Here is a 17,662-nt window from a genome sequence, read left to right as displayed (position 1 = left end):
AATGTAACCTCATCAAGAATCAATTGGGACTAACAATTACCCTCAACTCAAATGCATTATTAACAATACACAACCTTTTTAGCACCATGGCTTTAGTGCGACACAGAAGTATCAAGAGTTGACTCAACTCATCAAGGAAACTCTTTCTACTACTTTGGTAATTGTGGAACCCAAACTCATACTCCTCGAATCTCCATATGCAAACCTAACTTTTAGATTGTAGCACTCAGAACGAGGATTGTGGAAAACACACTCATCTCTCTCAAAGAAAGGTCACAAGTTTGGCTCTAAGTACCATAAGCTTGCCCCTCATGTGAGTCACTACTAATGTAATCTCACTCAACTCAAGATCATATAGGACTTTTGCGGGAATGTAATGAAGGCTTTTGGTTCAAGGTATGATATATTAGTCTATGAAGGTTTCATCTTTCCTTAAGCACTTTATTTTCTTCATTTTGGCTCACATTTTCTTGACTCTTTGAGTCATTTACTTCTTCCTTAGGGGCTAGAGAGACACACTATCACTTTTTCTTGTTCATTTCAATTCTTTTTCTCCTTTCTAATCTTTCCAAACCTTTCATCTTTGCTTTTATTGAATCCCTTCATTTCTTCCACATTGTTCACTTTCTTTTTCTTTTCTTTTTTGACTTTTTGGCTTTTCTTTCTCTTTTTTTTTCTTTTTGCCTTTCCTTTTCTTCATTTTGTACCCTTTATCACTTTTGCATTCCTCGTCTCTCTATCCAAGCTTATGCTTTTGCATTGTGCTAAAGAAAGATCAGGTGCCAAATATATTGCCGCACTGCTAGGGGTAACTTGATTTGTCCTCGTCCCCTACACCGGGAGGACTATGCTTTCCCTTTTTATTTGTCCTTGCCACCTTTTGTTTTAACCATTGTCTGCATATATAATAAGTGAAAGATTGTTAGTACTGGTGCTAGAAGAAGAAATGAAGAACAACAGAGAATAGATGACAGTATTTTAAAAACTTGCAGACCCGCTGACAGCGGATAAAGAGGCGCGATCGCGGAATGAGCACCGCTGACAGTGGAAAACTGGGCGCGACTGCAGAGGTATGGGGATCAGTCTACCCATCCTTTGATTCTATGGTCCCGCTGAGCGTGGAAAATTCGGCGCGATTGCGGAAGTTACACCGCTATCCGCGGAAAAACAACCGCGGCCACGGACCCATATTATTACTTCTATGAACATGCGCACTGTTGATCGCGAGAAATGCAGCACGACAGCGGAGGTTTGGCTGTTGTCAGCAGAATTTACCACCGCTGACCGTGGTTCTCAAAGCTTCTAATTCAGCTTTTGCACAAACGCTGACCGCGGAAATACATCTGCGGCCGCGGAATTCAGAAAACGACTAAGTTAACCTAGGGTTTCAATTTTTCTTGCCATTAGCAGATAACATCTATGCTCTTAACCCCAACTAGCTATTAATTGATCAACCTTATCTATTTAAGCCTAATTTAATTAATACAAAAGAACCCTAAGTTAAAATTAAAAGAAAAAGAGGAAGAAGAGATTAAAACTAACAAATAAAAGAAAAACAAGTACAAATCAAAGAACAATTAGGAAGTGAGATTACCATATGTATAATGAGTAACGGGAATAAACTTTAATCTTATGTTTGTGTAGATTAGGGCTCAGATGAACAGTAAAATTTTAGCTTGAGAGTGAAGAGATCGAAAAAGGTAAAAGGTCTCTAGACCTTCTCACAACCAGTTAGTTCAATACAAATCCTACACTAAGAAGAAAATCAAAAAGAAGAAAAACACATGGGTTGCCTCCTAAGAAGCGCCTGATTTAACGTCGTGGTACAACACAGGTTACTATCAATCATTTGAGATGGATCATTGCCACCACGTAGCTGTCATCAAACTTGCCAAGATGATGTTTCACTCTGTGCCCACCAACTCTGAAGATTTCACCATTTTTGTTTTTCAAATCAAGAGCACCAAATGGAGTTACAAGCACCACCTCGAAAGGTCCACTCCATTTTGACTTGAGTTTTCTCGGAAACAGTCGTAACCGAGAATTGAATAAGAGAACCAAGTCACCTTCCTTGAATTCCTTGCTACAGATATACTTGTCATGTAAGTACTTCATCTTGTCCTTATACAAGAGTGAACTGGAATAGGCATGAAATTGGAACTCATCAAGCTCATTGAGTTGCTCTACCCGGAGATTTGCTGCAACATCCCATTCAAGATTGAACTTCTTCAAAGCCCATATGGCCTTATGCTCTAACTCAATCGAAAGATGGCACGTTTCCCAAACACCAACCAGTACGGAGACATACCAATTGGAGTCTTGTAAGCAGTCTTGTAAGCCCACAAAGTATCATCTAGTTTCTTTGACCAGTCAGTCCTATTTGTATTGACAGCCTTTGACAATATGCTCTTAATCTCCCTGTTGGAGACCTCAACTTTCCCACTAGCCTACGGATGGTAAGGGGTTGAAACCTTGTGATTGACACTATACCTTGCAAGCAAAGTGTCAAATGCCTTATTGCAGAAATGAGAACCCTCATCACTGATGATTGCTCTAGGAGTACCAAACTGAGTAAAAATATTCTTCTTGAGAAAAGCCACCACACTCCGGGCCTCGTTGTTGAGTAAAGCCACGACCTCAACCTACTTGGAAACATAATCAACGACCATCAGAATGTACGTATTACCACATGAACTCACAAAAGGTCCCATGAAGTCAATGTCACACACGTCAAATATGTCAACCTCTAGAATAGTGGTGAGAGGCATTTCATCCTTCTTTGAGATTCCACCAGCTCTCTGACACTCATCACATCTCTTCATAAGCTCACCCGCATCCTTGTACAATGTATGCCAATAAAATCCATAGCTAAGCACCTTTGAAGCCATTCTCGCACCACCATGATGACCATCGTAGGGAGAGGAATGACAAGCATCAAGAATACTTATTTGCTCCTCTTCCGGAACACATCTCTGGATCACACCATCATTAAATATTTTGAACAAATAAGGCTCATCCCAGTAGTAGTCCAAACTATCCCGTTTAAGCTTCTAACTTTGGTTAGAAGAGAGCTCACATGGAAAAATGTCGGTCACAAGAAAGTTGGCAACATCCACGAACCAAAGCATGCTATTCACATATACGGAGAGGATTTGCTCATTAGGGATTAATTTTGAGGCCATCACAGGGCCTTCCCTCCTCCTCCAAGCGGGACAAGTGGTCTGCCACTTGGTTTTCACTTCCTTTTCGATCAACAATCTCAAGGTCAAACTCTTGAAGCAATAGAACCCATCTCATCAACCGAGCCTTAGAATCCTTCTTTGTCATCAAGTAGCATAGTGTTGCATGGTCAGTATGAACTATCACCTTGGCACCCATGAGATAAGGCCTAAAATTCTTCATTGCAAACACATTCGCTAGCAACTCTTTTTCCGTCACCGTGTAATTTACTTGAGCATCATTCATTGTCTTGCTTGTATAATACACCGGGTGAAATATCTTGTTTACTCTTTGACCCAAGACCGCTCCTACCCCAACATCACTTGCATCACACATGAGCTCAAAAAGTAAGCTCCAATTGGTTGCGGTAATAATGGGAGTGGTTGTCAATTTGTACTTGAGAAGTTCAAAAGCTTTCATGCATTCATCATTAAACACGAACTTTGTATCCTTTTCCAATAATTTGTACAAAGGATTCACTACCTTATAAAAGTCTTTGATGAATCTTCGGTAGAACCCCGCATGCCCAAGAAAACTTTTAACCCCCTTGACTGAAGTAGGAGGAGGAAGCTTTGAAATCACTTCAATTTTTGCCTTGTCCACCTCAATACCGTTCTTTGAGATCTTATGGCTAAGGACAATGCCCTCCTCGACCATAAAGTGACATTTTTTCCAATTAAGCACTAGATTTGTCTCCTCACATCGAGCCAATACTTTGTCAAGATTCTTCAAACACTCATCAAAGGAGTTACCCACAACACTCAAATCATGCATGAACACTTCCAAGAAGTCCTCCACCATGTCGGTAAATATAGCCATCATACACCGCTGAAAGGTAGTCAGTGCATTACACAAACCAAATGGCATCCTAGAAAATGCAAAGGTGCTATACGGACATGTGAAGGTGGTTTTATCTTGATCTTTCGGAGCAATAATAATTTGGTTGTAACCTGAGTACCCATCCAAAAAGCAGTAGAAGGCATGCCCAACAAGTCTATCCAGCACCTGGTCAAGAAATGGCAATGGAAAATGATCTTTGCGGGTCACTTTATTCAGCTTTCGGTAGTCCATGCACACCTCCATCTAGTGACAGTCCTGGTGAGAATCAACTCATTTTGCTCATTGGTGACCACAAGCATACCACCTTTCTTCGACGCACATTGCACCGGTGAAGTCCAATAACTATCCGAGATGGGGTACACAACCCCTGCATCTAACCACTTGATCACCTTTTTTTTGACAACCTCTTACATAGCTTCATTCAATCTCCTTTGATGTTCCACGGAGGGCTTGGAATCATCCTCAAGTATAATCTTGTGTATGCAAAAGGCGGGGCTTATACCCCAAATATCAGCTAGAGTCCATCCAATTGCCTTCTTTCTTCTTTGGAGCACCTCCAGTGTGGCATCTACCGGCACGTTAGTAAGATAAGAAGAAAGAATAACAGGTAAAGTTGAATTAGGGCCCAATAATTCATACCTGAGGTGTGAAGGCAAAGGCTTCAACTCCATAATGGGAGGTTCCTCAATTGAGGGCTTTGTTGGCGGAGTCTTTCTGTTCTCAAGATCCAAAGAAAGCTTACGGGGCTCATAAGAATAAGAACCCATTCCGTGCAAAGTATTGACACACTCCACCCTGCCTTCATCCTCATTCACATCAATGTTCAATAATACCGCTTCTAAAGGATCCTCCATATTGACCATGGCACTAGTATCATCAACTATCACCTCTGTGACAAGATCCACAAAAGAGCAAACTTCAGTACTATTCGGCTGCCTCATTGATTTGCACACATGAAAGACAACTTTTTCGTCACCCACCCGGAAGGTGAGCTCCCATGCTTCCACATCAACCAATACCTTCCTAGTTGCTAGGAAAGACCTTCCCAATATTATAAGCACCTCCTAGTCGACTTCGCAATCAAGAATCACAAAATCAGCAGGCAAAATAAACTTGTTCACCCAGACAAGAACATTATCAATAATACCAAGCGGCATCTTCATTGTTCTATCCGCCATTTGCAATCTCATTGAAGTAGGTATTGGTTGACCAATACCCAAAGTTTTGAACACAGAGTAAGGCATCAAATTGATGCTTGCTCCCAAATCATGCAATGCCTTTGCAAAATCGCACTCCCAATGGTACATGGAACGGTGAAAGAGCCAGGATATTCAAGCTTTGGAGCCATCGAGTGCACAATTGCACTTACTTGATGAGTCATTTTGATGGTCTCACAATCCATAGATCTCTTTTTAGTCACCAAATCTTTCATAAACTTGGCATAACCCGGTATTTGCTCAAGAGCTTCCATCAAATGAACATTGATCGACAAGCTTTTCATCATCTCAATAAACTTCTTAAATTGGTTTTCATTCTTTTGCTTCACAAGTCTTTGAGGGTAAGGTGGAGGAGGCCTTGGCAAGGGAGCCTTAGCCTTGGGTACTACTGTTTTCGGCATGTCTATCATGTGTTCCCTAGATGGGTTCACGTCATTTTGAGTCTCCACCTCACTATCAGAATATCAATTCTCACTTATGCATTTAAATTCTCTTCATTCACTTGCTTATCAACTATAGGAACATCATCATCTTGTACTTCAACCTCATCACTCACTATTTCCCTTTGCTTGAAGGTATTCACTTCACCACCTCTACCACTTTTTGTGATCACCGTCATTACATGCCTGGTATTATTCCCACCCTTCAAGTTTACTACCGTATCACTAGGTAGAGCCCCCTTGGTGCGAGTATTCAAAGATTGCGAAATCTGGCCAAGTTGAACCTCCAAGTTTCGGATTGAAGTATTATGGGATGCCAACTGAGTATCAGAGTTGGCATTCTTATTCATCATTTGTTCAAACATCATCTCGATCCTTCCTACCTCATTGTTTGACGAGCTAGGACCTTGGGACGGAAATGGAGGCGGGTTGTTTGGTTGTTGATACATCGGAGGTCTTTGAAAGCCTTGCCCCCGATTCCCTTAATTGCCCTTATTCTAACCCCCTTGATTGTTGTTTCCTCCCCAGTTATTGTTTTTGCCACTCCAGTTGCCTGGTTGTTCTGGTTGCCCCAATTCTGATTATTGTTCCCCCAGTTGCTATTTCCCTGTTGGTTTTGATTCCCCCAGTTTCCTTGGGATCTCCACTGTTGTTGTTGGTTAGGAGCATTGGCCCTTTGTCCTTGGTAATTGTTCACATACTGGACTTCTTCACTTTGCTCATCATACCCATCATCTTGGTTGAAACCACTGCTACCTTGCTCATATTGATCCAGATTTTCTTGACTTTGTTGACCTCTTTGCCGCCTCTTTTTGACCAACATCTTTACACCTTCCATAGCATTTACTTGTCTCGGTGCTTGAACTTACTGCAATTGAGCTTTAGCCAATTGGTTCATTGTTGTAGTTAACTCTGCTATTGCCTGGCCATGGTCATGGAGCTCTTTGTGTAGGTGAATGACAGTGGGATTACCCTATGGCATATTAGCTCGACTTTGCCAAGCTGAGGAAGTATCAGCCATCTCATCAAGAATATCACAGGCCTCAGCATAAGGCAACTTCATAAAATTACCCCTTGTTAACTGGTTTACCACACATTGATTGGTTGTGTTTATACCCCGATAAAATATCTGTTGAATCATTGCTTCAGTCATATAATTGTTGGGGCATTCCTTGACCATAGTTCTAAATCTATCCCAGATTTCATGAAGGGGCTCATTTGGTTCCTGTTTAAATGCTAAGATTTCATCCCTCAATGTAGCCATATATCCCGGTGAGAAAAACTTGGCTATAAACTTATCGGCCAACTCATCCCACGTAGTGATGGAATGATTGGAGAGTCTTTAGAGCCAGTCCAAAGCTTTCCCTCTAAGTGAGAAAGGGAACAATCTCAGTCTCAATGCATATTCCGACACATTAGTTTGTTTGCTTCCCCAACAGGTATCCACAAAGCCCTTTCGATGTTTATATGCATTCTGATGGGGATCACATGTGAAGTACCCTTGTTGCTCCAATAAAGTCAACATCACATTTGTAATCTGGAAATTGCCTGCCTGGATCCAAGGTGGGACAATTGCACTTGTGTACCCTTCATTTGGAAGCACCAGAGGAGCCACTCTTGGAGAAGCTGGGGGAGGGTATGGAATATTATCATTGGCCTGACGGCCTCTTCTTTGAGCTTGAGGTACTAAAGGTACCTCATCTTCACCATTATCATCTACCTCCTCCCTCGGGATAGCATTTCCGATAGGATCATTGTTTGCCATATTGTACCTGGAACGATTAACTCACACAAGTTAGTATAACAAAAGGAAAGAAAAATAAGACATAAAACTAGTCAGATAGATAGCCAAAACTGTATAGCTCCCCGACAACAGCGCCAAAAAGTGATCGGCTCCAACCCTATACCACTATAGAATGACAAGAGTGGTCGATGCAGCTTCTACCCGAAAAGTCGGGATCGAATCCACAGAGAGCTAATATTGGTTTGGAATTGGGTTTCTATCTAATCTAGCTATGTGCGATGTTCTTAATTGCACTTCCAATCATGCTTTGTTTTGGTTGCTATTCTACTTTTAATACTAATGAAGACTGAAATTAAGCTAAGTATGATATTTTTGTAAGGATTTTCTCAATTGGTAAAAAGGCACTAGGGAAGCACCTAGGTGGGTATCTAACGGGGTCTAAAACTTAGGACAAACTTGTTGTAATTGGGATCATGATATAACCATTGCACATAATTACTCACTCTATACTTCTCGGTAGTTTGAGTGACTTTGCCCTAATTGGCTTTCTCAAGCCCAATTAGGTGTTTACACAATGCAAGAAAGATTGGTTCAAGTTGGGTATTACTATTTCTAGGTTTAACCCTTTAATTAGGGCTATCAATCTCTTGAATGCACTCCAATTCCTTGTTAGCTTGAATTTCCTAGACTTAGTCTCTCTTTCTCAAGAAGAGCCTAAGTCAAAAAGGCTTAAATCAGTGTTTGGAACCACCAATTCAACCATTAAAGCATGAATCAAACTAAATATCATGAACCCATCAACATTTAAACCCTAAAATTGAAGACCCATTAAATACCCACACTAGGGTTGGGCCACAACCTTAGCTAATGGGTTTAGCTACTTTTAATCAAAGAAGAAATCAAAGATGGAGATGAAATATATGCCATAAAAAGTAATTACAAGAGTAAAATCTAAGATTAATTACTAAAGATGTTCTAAAATTACTCTAAAAAGCAAAAAGTGGTCGTTCACGTGCTCCACAAAACAACAGATGCCCTAAAAATATGAAAAAGAACTATTTATACACAACTAAATTTTTTGGACAAAATTGCCCCTACGGAGATTCTACTGACAACGAAAAATGGATCGTCTCAGCGCTTGGACATCCGCGGCCGTGCAAAAGCAAGCGCGGACTGTGGTTCTTCTCCTCTGAACTTGGTATGAACTCTGAGTCCGCCGGGAGTGGAAAATGTACCACCGCAGCGCTCCTCCAATCGTGGCCGCAAAATATGTGCGGGGACCGCAGTCTTCAATTTAAGCTCCAAGCTTAGTTCTCTGATTCTCACTTCCACTGAGGGCGAGAATTTGACCGCGGCCGCGTCAGATGACACCGCTGCCACGCAATTTCACCGCGGGCAGCGGTAACTTGTTAAGCTGAAAGTACACTCTCTGAATCCTCAATCCGCTGAGAGCGGCATCAGGATTGCCTTAGCGGTAGATCCTCCGCGTCCGCTGCTATTTCTCGCTGTCAGCGCCCTTTGATTTCAACTTTGAATTGTGTAGGTTCCACTCCTTTTTGAGCTGATTGTGACTTCCTTGTCACTTTTGACCAAACACTGCAAACAAGCACAAATAGTTAGCTTTTGGGAATACTTGTACATACTTTAATCCAAAACTTAAGCAAAAAAGAGCATAAAATATGCTAGAATCCCTAGTTATCACTCCTTAATCTCATGGAAATAAAAAAAGCAACAAACAATTAGTATGATAGAAGCAGAATATAGAAGTATGGCAGATGTGACAGCAGAAGTTGTTGTTATTAGGATTTCTAGAAGAATTAGAGATACTAATTTCTAAACCAGTCCAACTGTTCTATGACAACAAAGCAGTCGTTCAAATTATTGAGAATCCTATTTTCCATGAACGAACCAAGCGCATAGAAATAGATTGTCACTTTGTCAGACAAAAAGTCAAATCTGGGCTCTTCACACCACACCATGTCAGTTCTGCATTGCAACTTGCAGACTTGCTCACCAAAGGTCTATCTGTAGCTCAACATCACTCATTAGTTTCCAAGCTTGGAGTGTTGGATGTCTTCTACCCTCCAGCTTGAAGGGGAGTATTAAAAACTTGGTAGTTATGTTAGTTAACAGGGGTATTTTAGTCTTTTTACCCTTATCACACGCGTGACTCGTATGAGAGATTTGTATAAAAGCAGATATTCTGCACTAATTGAGTTAGTTTTTACAGAATAACAGAATTTATCTTCTTCCTCATTTCTCTTCTTCTTTCAGCTATGTTCTTCTTCTTCTTCATTGCATGCAATTGCGATTTAGTCTAGATCTCTACTCAGATTTTGTCAGCGCCTTAACAAAAGGCGTTATACTATAGCGCCTTTTGTTAGGGGCGCTATACTTTCCACCCGTTTGAGTTGAAATATAACGCCTTAGCTGAAAGCGCTCTACTTAACTGGGCAAACGACCGTTAAGGTATAGCGCCTTTAGCAAAGGCTTTATATATATTTTGGTCACTAATTTTTTTTCCACACATTTTGGTTATTTGAATTTAAAAGAATCACATTTTGGTTCCAGACTCCTCCCACATTTTGGGTTTTCACTGGGTATGTTGTTGTTGTATGTCAACTTATCAAACTATTGGCCGATTTTATTATTCTACCTTTATTTTATACTTTTTCATTGCAAATTTATCTTTGATATTCTTATTTAGCGTCTCTCTTTAAAATTTGGCTTTAGGCCCCAGTCTCGTTGAGACGTTTAAGTATTCTTATTTGCATGTTAGGTATGAAAAAGAAATAAAAACAAAATAGGATTTGGAAGGTACGTACCGTATAAGGGAAAAAAAGAAAAAAAAGAAGAAGGTAAAGTTAGAAGGTGCGTGGGAGGCATCATTAAAATTTATTGAGATTTGAGAGCAGCAAAATGGGTACGTAAAGCACACCCCGCCATTCACAAGATCTCCACCATATCTCACCCCATATTTTCTTTTGTTCACACTTCCCACTTCCTCTATTCCGTTACCATACTCTTTATTCTGATTCTGATTCTCTCCACAACCCCACCCCCGCGATAGTCCGACCCGTATTTGCTTCTCCATCGGACTTGGCACTGCGGTGGGCAGAAGGGCGAAATCTTATTGAATTTGGAAACATTGGTCGAATTTAGATGTGGATTCATCACGTTGTGCGATTTTGGTTATCATTTGGAAATTGAGGTTCTAATCCTCTATTCATGGACTCGATTTGGGCGAACAATGCTGCCCCTGCCCCTTCTCATTTCTTCTATGTCATTTACTTCGCTTTTGGTTTCGTCGGAGCCAGATTCATCCTTGACAGATTCATTTTTCGTGTAAGCTTCCAACTGCTTAATGTACCTCATTAAATGCTTCTAGTACTATCTTTGTTTTATTGATTATTTAATTATTAATCTTTAATTTGCAAACATGGGTAAAGTTTTTTATATTAACTATTGTAATTAGTGGATTGCGTAAAAGGAAGTAGTGTGAAAATGGACGTCATTTTTCAACCAATAAAAATTAGTACTAACATTCTTAAAACGAACGCATAGGAATGTGCTGTTTCTTTCTGCTCAATGCTCTCGTTATTATAGATCCCGTCTAATTTGTTTGTCTGGGCGGAACTTTTTGGAAGACATCCTGATGGAAAAGTTTTAGGCTTAATTTAAGACTGTTATTAATTGATTGAATTAAATCGGATTTAATAATATTCATGTGCCTGGATTCTGGTGTAATGGTAAGAGCTACCTGTTTAGTAGCCTAAGCTTTACCAATATGGGATTACATCATTAACTTTCTCAATGGCACACCTTCGCAATAATGCCCCTTCTGAAAAATTTATGGTAAACGTTATTGGTCCTACGTCGGGAATACTGAGATATAATTTGGAACTTGCCATCCATTTGCATAGTGGTAAAGATTCATGGACTCATGTTTTGATGAATACCACTTTATAACTTGTTTTGGATAGTGACGTTATTTCTTTTTACCCTCGTTTAGCAAACAATAAGTTTAACTGCTTGAAAGTAGTGATAATAAGGAACTAAGATTCAGTTACTGCTTTCTTGATGTTGTTGAGTATAGATGATAGAAAGTGAATTTTACTCACTGGCAGCTACCTGGTAGTTTTGGTTAAGTTGTTTATTTTACTCCATCTTTCTGGCATATCTATGTTTCTTACAGTTCTTCACCTTGTTTCCAGAGACTGGCAATTTGGTTGCTGCATCTGGGAACCGCCCATCTGAAGAATGATGAGGCTACAAGAGGAAAAATTGTTAAATGCTCTGAATCCATGTGGAAACTTGCTTATTATGGCACTATTGAGTGTTGTGTCCTGAAAGTTGCATATCATGAGCCATGGTTCCTAGATGTGAAGGAATATTTCAGGGGCTGGCCAAATCAGGAACTATCGTGAGTATCACATCCCAATCGTGCTATGACCTAGTATATGACATATGGAAGTCAGCATGTACTGTCTGTTTAAAGGTCAAATTGGAGTTGTTACTTTAAATAATTGAGTAAGCAAGAAAAGAAATAGTTCCATGTCCTATTTGAGGGAAACATCATAATGCCAGCTATATGTTCAATTCAAATTAGTATAGTTAGTGGTGAAATCTGTTGCTAAGTTCATATATTAGGATTAAATAAGCTGACGTATGCTTTTCTTATTAAGTTTCCACCATTGAGCCTCACATTAGAGTTGCGTTTCTTAAGTTTTGCAGTATCTTCTTTTCTCCTATACCAAATGTTTGCTGCTTTTTATAATGGGAAAAAAGAGATAAGAAAATTATATGTCGCCACCGTACTGTCAGAAATCTCTTCTCAAGGCTTTTGTTCTTCTTATGTTTGGTGATTTGCTAATTTCTCGATTGAGTGCTGATTTCACTGGGTTTGATTGCACTGATGATTTTCCCTTTGGTGGTTATACAACGCTAAAATTAGGACCCTCTTTGTTCCTATCCCATGGATGATTTCTTGAAGCTTCATATAGTGTGGATAGGGTATCATCACTATGCGATGGATAGAGTATCCACTAAAAAATACTTACTTTTCGTAGTCGATGCCATATTGCTTAATTGTTACCCGCAGGGCCCTAGCCAATTTCTGTTTTCAGTTATACTGGCCATTCTTGTTCATAGTTGTTGAGAGAGTCCTCTTCATGCCACTAGATCAAGAGTCCGAGGCTGGTAGGCTGCCAAACAAAAAAAATATCGCTTAATTGTTACCAGTATGTATCTTGTCTAGTACTTGATAGTTCTATTTGCAAGAGCGTTAAGGGGCTACACACACATATATAAAGAAAGAGCCAAAAAGGCAAAAAGACCTTGTTGTGGCAACTATCAAGACCAAGCAAAAGGAGTCATCTCTACCCCTCAAAGAACCGAAATAAGTTCTGGAAGGGGCAACCCTGTATGCTAGGATTTGTTCTCAATGGTAGTAATATTATTAAATTTCCTATGGAATGCCCCTCTTTCCCCTGATTATTAAACCCAGTACCTTTTATAATCCCAAGTTTATATTTGCTCATTCTTCGCTGTAAGCAGGCCTTTGGTTGCAGAGAACTCATCAAACTATTTCTAATTGGATACAAGCACCATCTAGTTGAACAAAAAAAGGAAATAGGACTTCTTAAGACACTAGATTATTGTCTAGGCTAGACTTCTACTCTGATTTAACATCACGCTTTGTTGCAGTCATTTTAATGCGTTAAACTCTGTTTTTGTTGTGAAAATAGAAGTTCAACTAGAAATGCAAATCCATGTGTCCGTTTTTGAGAATGCAAACTTTTAATGCCCCCAAAAGTTGATTTTTGCTAGAATCATTAGAACTGTGGGCAACATTTTGCACTTCATACTTGCCTGTGAGAATGGAAAGATGATTTTTCGGCTATGTTGCGTGGACTCTCCAAAATGTAGCCGCACCCATGTCGGATCCTTCAAAAATGCACTACTTTTGGAGGATCCGACACGTATCCGGCCACATTTTCGGAGAGTCCGAGCAACATAGTTTTTTCGGGCAACTTTTTTTTATAGGCATCTTTTAATAGAAGGTTCACATGAGCCTTTAATAGAATTTGACATCCTATGTTTCATTTCTCATTTTAGGTCTGGCATAAAACTTATCTATATGTGCCAATGTGGGTTCTATGTCTATTCCATTGCTGCGCTCCTTGTTTGGGAAACACGACGGAAGGACTTTGCTGTAATGATGTCTCATCACATAGTGACAGTTATTCTGATTTCATACTCGTATATTTCAAGGTAAGGTTTACTTCACCGGAGGTGTACTTTTTATTTCTTAGTTATCACTTTCCTCCTTTCTTTATTTTCTTTTTGATTTTGGGACTTACCCTAGTTTGACGTGAAAATACGCATATGATTTAAGTATGCAGTTAGCAAAACTCTTAAGGTCTCTATGTCTATGTCAGGCACAATATAAGTAGGAATTGTAAATACGCTTGATTCCATGCAATTCTTCACATTCATTCAACCACCAACGACTACATTCTTTAACATACTTCGAGAGATGGCTTTTTCCTTTTGTTTTCAGTTGACGTAGGGGGAAGGGATGCTAAGTCAAAGTAGATGTTAAAATTGTGAAAAGCTGGTTCTTGATATAGAAGAGATTAAAAAAAGTATGTGAACATTTATTTCCAAAGGAGGAAAAATATATGCCAAACTTTGTAATAATATTCTGCCAAAAAAATTACCGTATTAATATTGTTTTGCATATTCATTTGTGAAGACATGCAATTATCAATTTTAAATGGATGCAGAGCATGTAACTTGTAGATGAGATAGAATTAAGAAAAGTGTATCTGATGTTTTTGTTAATTTGATGTTTTACTACCTTTGAGAATTGAAATAGAGCACGTGTTTCCAATGCATTGATATGCTTAATATGTCACACTATTTGCTTTTTTTTTTTTTTTTTGAAAAAGAAAAATTGCTGAGATTTCCTGGAATGAGGATGCTAAATTGGCTCCTTTCTTCTAAATGTTGATTCTTTACCACTTTTTCATTGTTGATTCATTTATTGAGTATGCATAAGCGCATTAACAGCTCTTGCACTTTAGATAATGTCTACAGCAGGCAACACTAGTTTAGTCAAATTTGACTTAGCCAGTACCATCCTTTTAGTCCCCTGCACAAGGATGCTAATAGCTGTCTTACTGAAAATAATGAAATGGTTGCTAGATATCAATCAAAACAATAAATAATAATAAATGTTTTCCCCATCTCCCCAAATTGGTCGAATCTGTAACTCAGTCTGCAGATACAGTTATTTAGCATTTTCGCCGGTCATTGGTTGATCAGAATATGGTCAACATTCTCCTTTACAGCGGAAAAGAGGTCCCAAATTAATCTTTGAAGTTGTTCGTGGGTAATCAAATAATAGTTATTCCTGACTGTCCATTTTGAATTCATCTGATGTATTCAAGAAAAGTGACCAACCTTGAACGTCTTATCATTTCCCTCTGTTTACTTAATCTGTTGATTTCAGGAAAACTGGATAACAAGTTTACATAACTTGGCTTTATAATTAGCCACAGCTATCTTGCTACTTTTGTTTGAGTTATAGTTTTGCTGATCTCTCAACATTGATTTCCCTTGAATCTATTAAGTCATTTCTTGAAGTTCGTCAACATTAGACTCAAACGCTGTTTTTATGCTGTAATTCCAAAGTTGAGCTAATTCTCCTAGTTGAAAATTTTCTTCTAGAAAAGGCTGTCTTCTTATGAGGAAGAAAGTATGTGATGGAGGAGTACGGCAGAATATTTTCTTTCCTCGTATTGAATGTTAAGACATAATAGATGTTCCTTCTCTAACTGGTTTCGATGAATTGGCTGCAAACACATTTGAGAGTTCATCATTCTGTAACCGCAATAATTTAATGATGACTTGTTGTACGTCATCTGATATGTCCACTTCATTCAATGGCATAAAAAGAATCTAGATTCTCATATTTTCATCTGTTTCAATTTGTGTTTTAATTTTACGTGTTTTTGACATCTGTAGCTTCTTTCGGATCGGGATAGTTATTCTTGCATTACATGATGCAAGTGATGTCTTTCTTGAAGCTGCCAAAGTGTGTAAATATTCGGAGAAGGAGCTTGGAGCTAGCATATTATTTGGTTGTTTTGCTGTCTCCTGGTTCATACTTAGGCTGGTTTTCTTTCCATTTTGGGTCATACGATCCTCAAGGTTAGGTCCTTGTTAGATTTTCTACTCATATGATGTTGTTCCCCTTCTTTTTCCAGTTTCCCCTAATTAATTCAATGTGTTCATTTCCCAGCTATTATTTATGTGAGGTTTTGAAGTTGTCAGAGGCATACAATATAATGCTATACTACATCTTCAACACAATGCTCTTGACCCTGCTTGTGTTCCACCTGTATTGGTGGATTCTCATATGTTCAATGATCACGAGACAGTTGAAAAATAGAGGGAAAGTTGGGGAAGATATAAGATCTGGTAAGCGTCTTAATTGTCATTTTGAATTTAGCACAAGCACACTATGTTGTTGAATTTGTGCTGATATACGCGTTGTTCCCTTTTTATGTCTTTTTCCTACCCCAAGACAAAATGAGAATGAAGATGCATAATGAAAGTACCTTTTCACGCTAGCATATTCTTGTAGATCTTAAACTGATAACGACTGTTCCTCTTTGTTTAATTGAACTAATGATATCTGTTCTTTAACACATTTATACTGAACTGGGCTAAAAGCTGACCTTTTTTTGGGGGTCCTTCTGAGTACAGATTCGGAAGATGACGACTAATTTGGATACTCAGATTGTTCGGCAGAAACGTGCTAGCTTGGAAGATTGCATATGAGTTATAGGTTTTGGTCTGCATCTGATTCTTTTTCCCAATAGACTTAGCTTGACATCCTTCTACGTTTTATAGTCCATTAATTTTTCTTTGTTTTTGTTTGACTATAGAAGTAGAACTAGTATGATTAGATGCGGGGATATTATCAGTTTAACTTGTCTTACATTTTTGGTGTACAAAATAATAGGTATCTCCTTGTATAATTGTTCCCTAAACAAGTATATTCAAAACGATTCAAGCAATCAATCTTCAGTTTTTCACTTATGATTGCCTTGTCCTTTGTTGCTGCTGGATGTTTTCATTTACTAGCGAGGATATGAGTACGTACATATAAGGAATGGAGTAATTTTTGCCCCTGAATGCATTTGGGTGTGAATGTTTATTGGAGTAACTATTTGTGAACGAGCAATTGGAACTTAATTTTGTGACGCCGTGTGCCTATGTTTGTATATACGATCGTTTTTTGGGAAAACCTATTTGGGGGATGTTGACGAAATATGTTATTATAGTCGATAGATTTGGTTAATAGATTTTTAAAAAAGAAAGAAAAGATACAGCAGTATAATACTCTATACAGATAAATCTCGAGGGAAAAAGTGTGAAGGGTGTGGCCTCGGCTCAATGAAATGGTTTAGGATCATAAGAGGTTAGGGCTTAAATTTCCACATGAGTGAAAAATGTATAAGAGTTTAGGGTTCAAATTCCAGTAGAAATAAAAACATTACTGTGATTTGTTTCCTTTTGTCTATTCCTTCCTGGGTGGCAGTTGATACCCTATGGAATAATCGAGGTGCATCAAAGCTGGTACCATTAAAAGACCCTTAAAGGAAAAGAACAGCAGCAACTTGAAACGGAAAGGAGGTAGATGGTTAAATTATGAACATGCTCATATGTAAGATCATTCTACATTTTTGTTTGTTGTGCGTAACTCAACGTCCTTTATGAGGTGTCAGTTATTCTCGACGAAAACTTAGTGGCTGTTTGGACATAAGAACTGTAAAATTCCAAAGTGGGGTGAATTTTTTTTTCAAGTGAACATAGTATTTGAAATTTAGAGTTGTGTTTGGACATGAATATAATTTTGGGTTGTTTTTGAAGTTTTATGAGTGAAAATTTTGAAAAACAGTTTTTTGGAGTTTTTCAAATTTTCAAAAATTTCCAAAATGCATCTTCAAGGGAAAATTGGAAATTTTATGAGCAAACGCTGATTACGAAAAAAATTGAATTTTTTTTTAGAAAACAGAGATTTTTTTTTAATGTCCAAACGGGCTAGTATTTTTTAATAATTGTTTCGTTTCATTATGGTGCAAAAGTCAAGCCTAAAAGCTTAGCTGTATTTATTTAAATGGAAATCA

At 38.6% G+C, this 17,662-nt stretch overlaps 2 protein-coding genes across 2 annotated transcripts; one reads left to right on the top strand and one right to left on the bottom strand.

Annotated features, from left to right (window-relative positions):
* Positions 1–1,845: 1,845 nt before the first annotated feature.
* On the bottom strand, positions 1,846–2,888 carry LOC138877305 (uncharacterized). Its single transcript, XM_070156904.1, has 4 exons — positions 2,700–2,888; positions 2,491–2,642; positions 2,309–2,376; positions 1,846–2,198 (listed from the first exon to the last, which is right to left on the bottom strand). The coding sequence occupies exons 1-4, from the start codon at positions 2,886–2,888 to the stop codon at positions 1,846–1,848; spliced, it is 762 nt and encodes a 253-aa protein (XP_070013005.1).
* A 7,428-nt stretch (positions 2,889–10,316) lies between these two features.
* LOC104249006 (ceramide synthase LOH2) lies at positions 10,317–16,571 on the top strand. The gene is made up of 6 exons (XM_009805367.2): positions 10,317–10,805; positions 11,675–11,883; positions 13,578–13,733; positions 15,492–15,677; positions 15,769–15,947; positions 16,236–16,571. The coding sequence occupies exons 1-6, from the start codon at positions 10,689–10,691 to the stop codon at positions 16,253–16,255; spliced, it is 867 nt and encodes a 288-aa protein (XP_009803669.1). The 5' UTR covers positions 10,317–10,688; the 3' UTR covers positions 16,256–16,571.
* The last annotated feature ends 1,091 nt before the right edge of the window (positions 16,572–17,662 follow it).

The sequence above is a fragment of the Nicotiana sylvestris genome, chromosome 1 (assembly GCF_000393655.2).
Source record: "Nicotiana sylvestris chromosome 1, ASM39365v2, whole genome shotgun sequence".
In the NCBI taxonomy this organism is placed as follows: Eukaryota; Viridiplantae; Streptophyta; class Magnoliopsida; order Solanales; family Solanaceae; genus Nicotiana; species Nicotiana sylvestris.
Note: the sequence above shows the minus strand (reverse complement) of the source record. Positions and strands in the feature narration are given on the sequence as shown.

What these genes read in the sequence shown, in the direction of transcription:
- LOC104249006 (XM_009805367.2), top strand. Translation starts at nt 10,689, where the DNA reads ATGGACTCGATTTGGGCGAACAATGCTGCCCCTGCCCCTTCTCATTTC. An exon ending in TTGACAGATTCATTTTTCGT is followed by an intron (nt 10,806 to 11,674) that starts GTAAGCTTCCAA and finishes CCTTGTTTCCAG; the next exon opens with AGACTGGCAATTTGGTTGCT. An exon ending in TGGGTCATACGATCCTCAAG is followed by an intron (nt 15,678 to 15,768) that starts GTTAGGTCCTTG and finishes TTCATTTCCCAG; the next exon opens with CTATTATTTATGTGAGGTTT.
- LOC138877305 (XM_070156904.1), bottom strand. Translation starts at nt 2,888, where the DNA reads ATGGCTTCAAAGGTGCTTAGCTATGGATTTTATTGGCATACATTGTAC. An exon ending in TTTGACACTTTGCTTGCAAG is followed by an intron (nt 2,377 to 2,490) that starts GTATAGTGTCAA and finishes CAATACAAATAG; the next exon opens with GACTGACTGGTCAAAGAAAC. An exon ending in TGCTTACAAGACTCCAATTG is followed by an intron (nt 2,199 to 2,308) that starts GTATGTCTCCGT and finishes GGGATGTTGCAG; the next exon opens with CAAATCTCCGGGTAGAGCAA.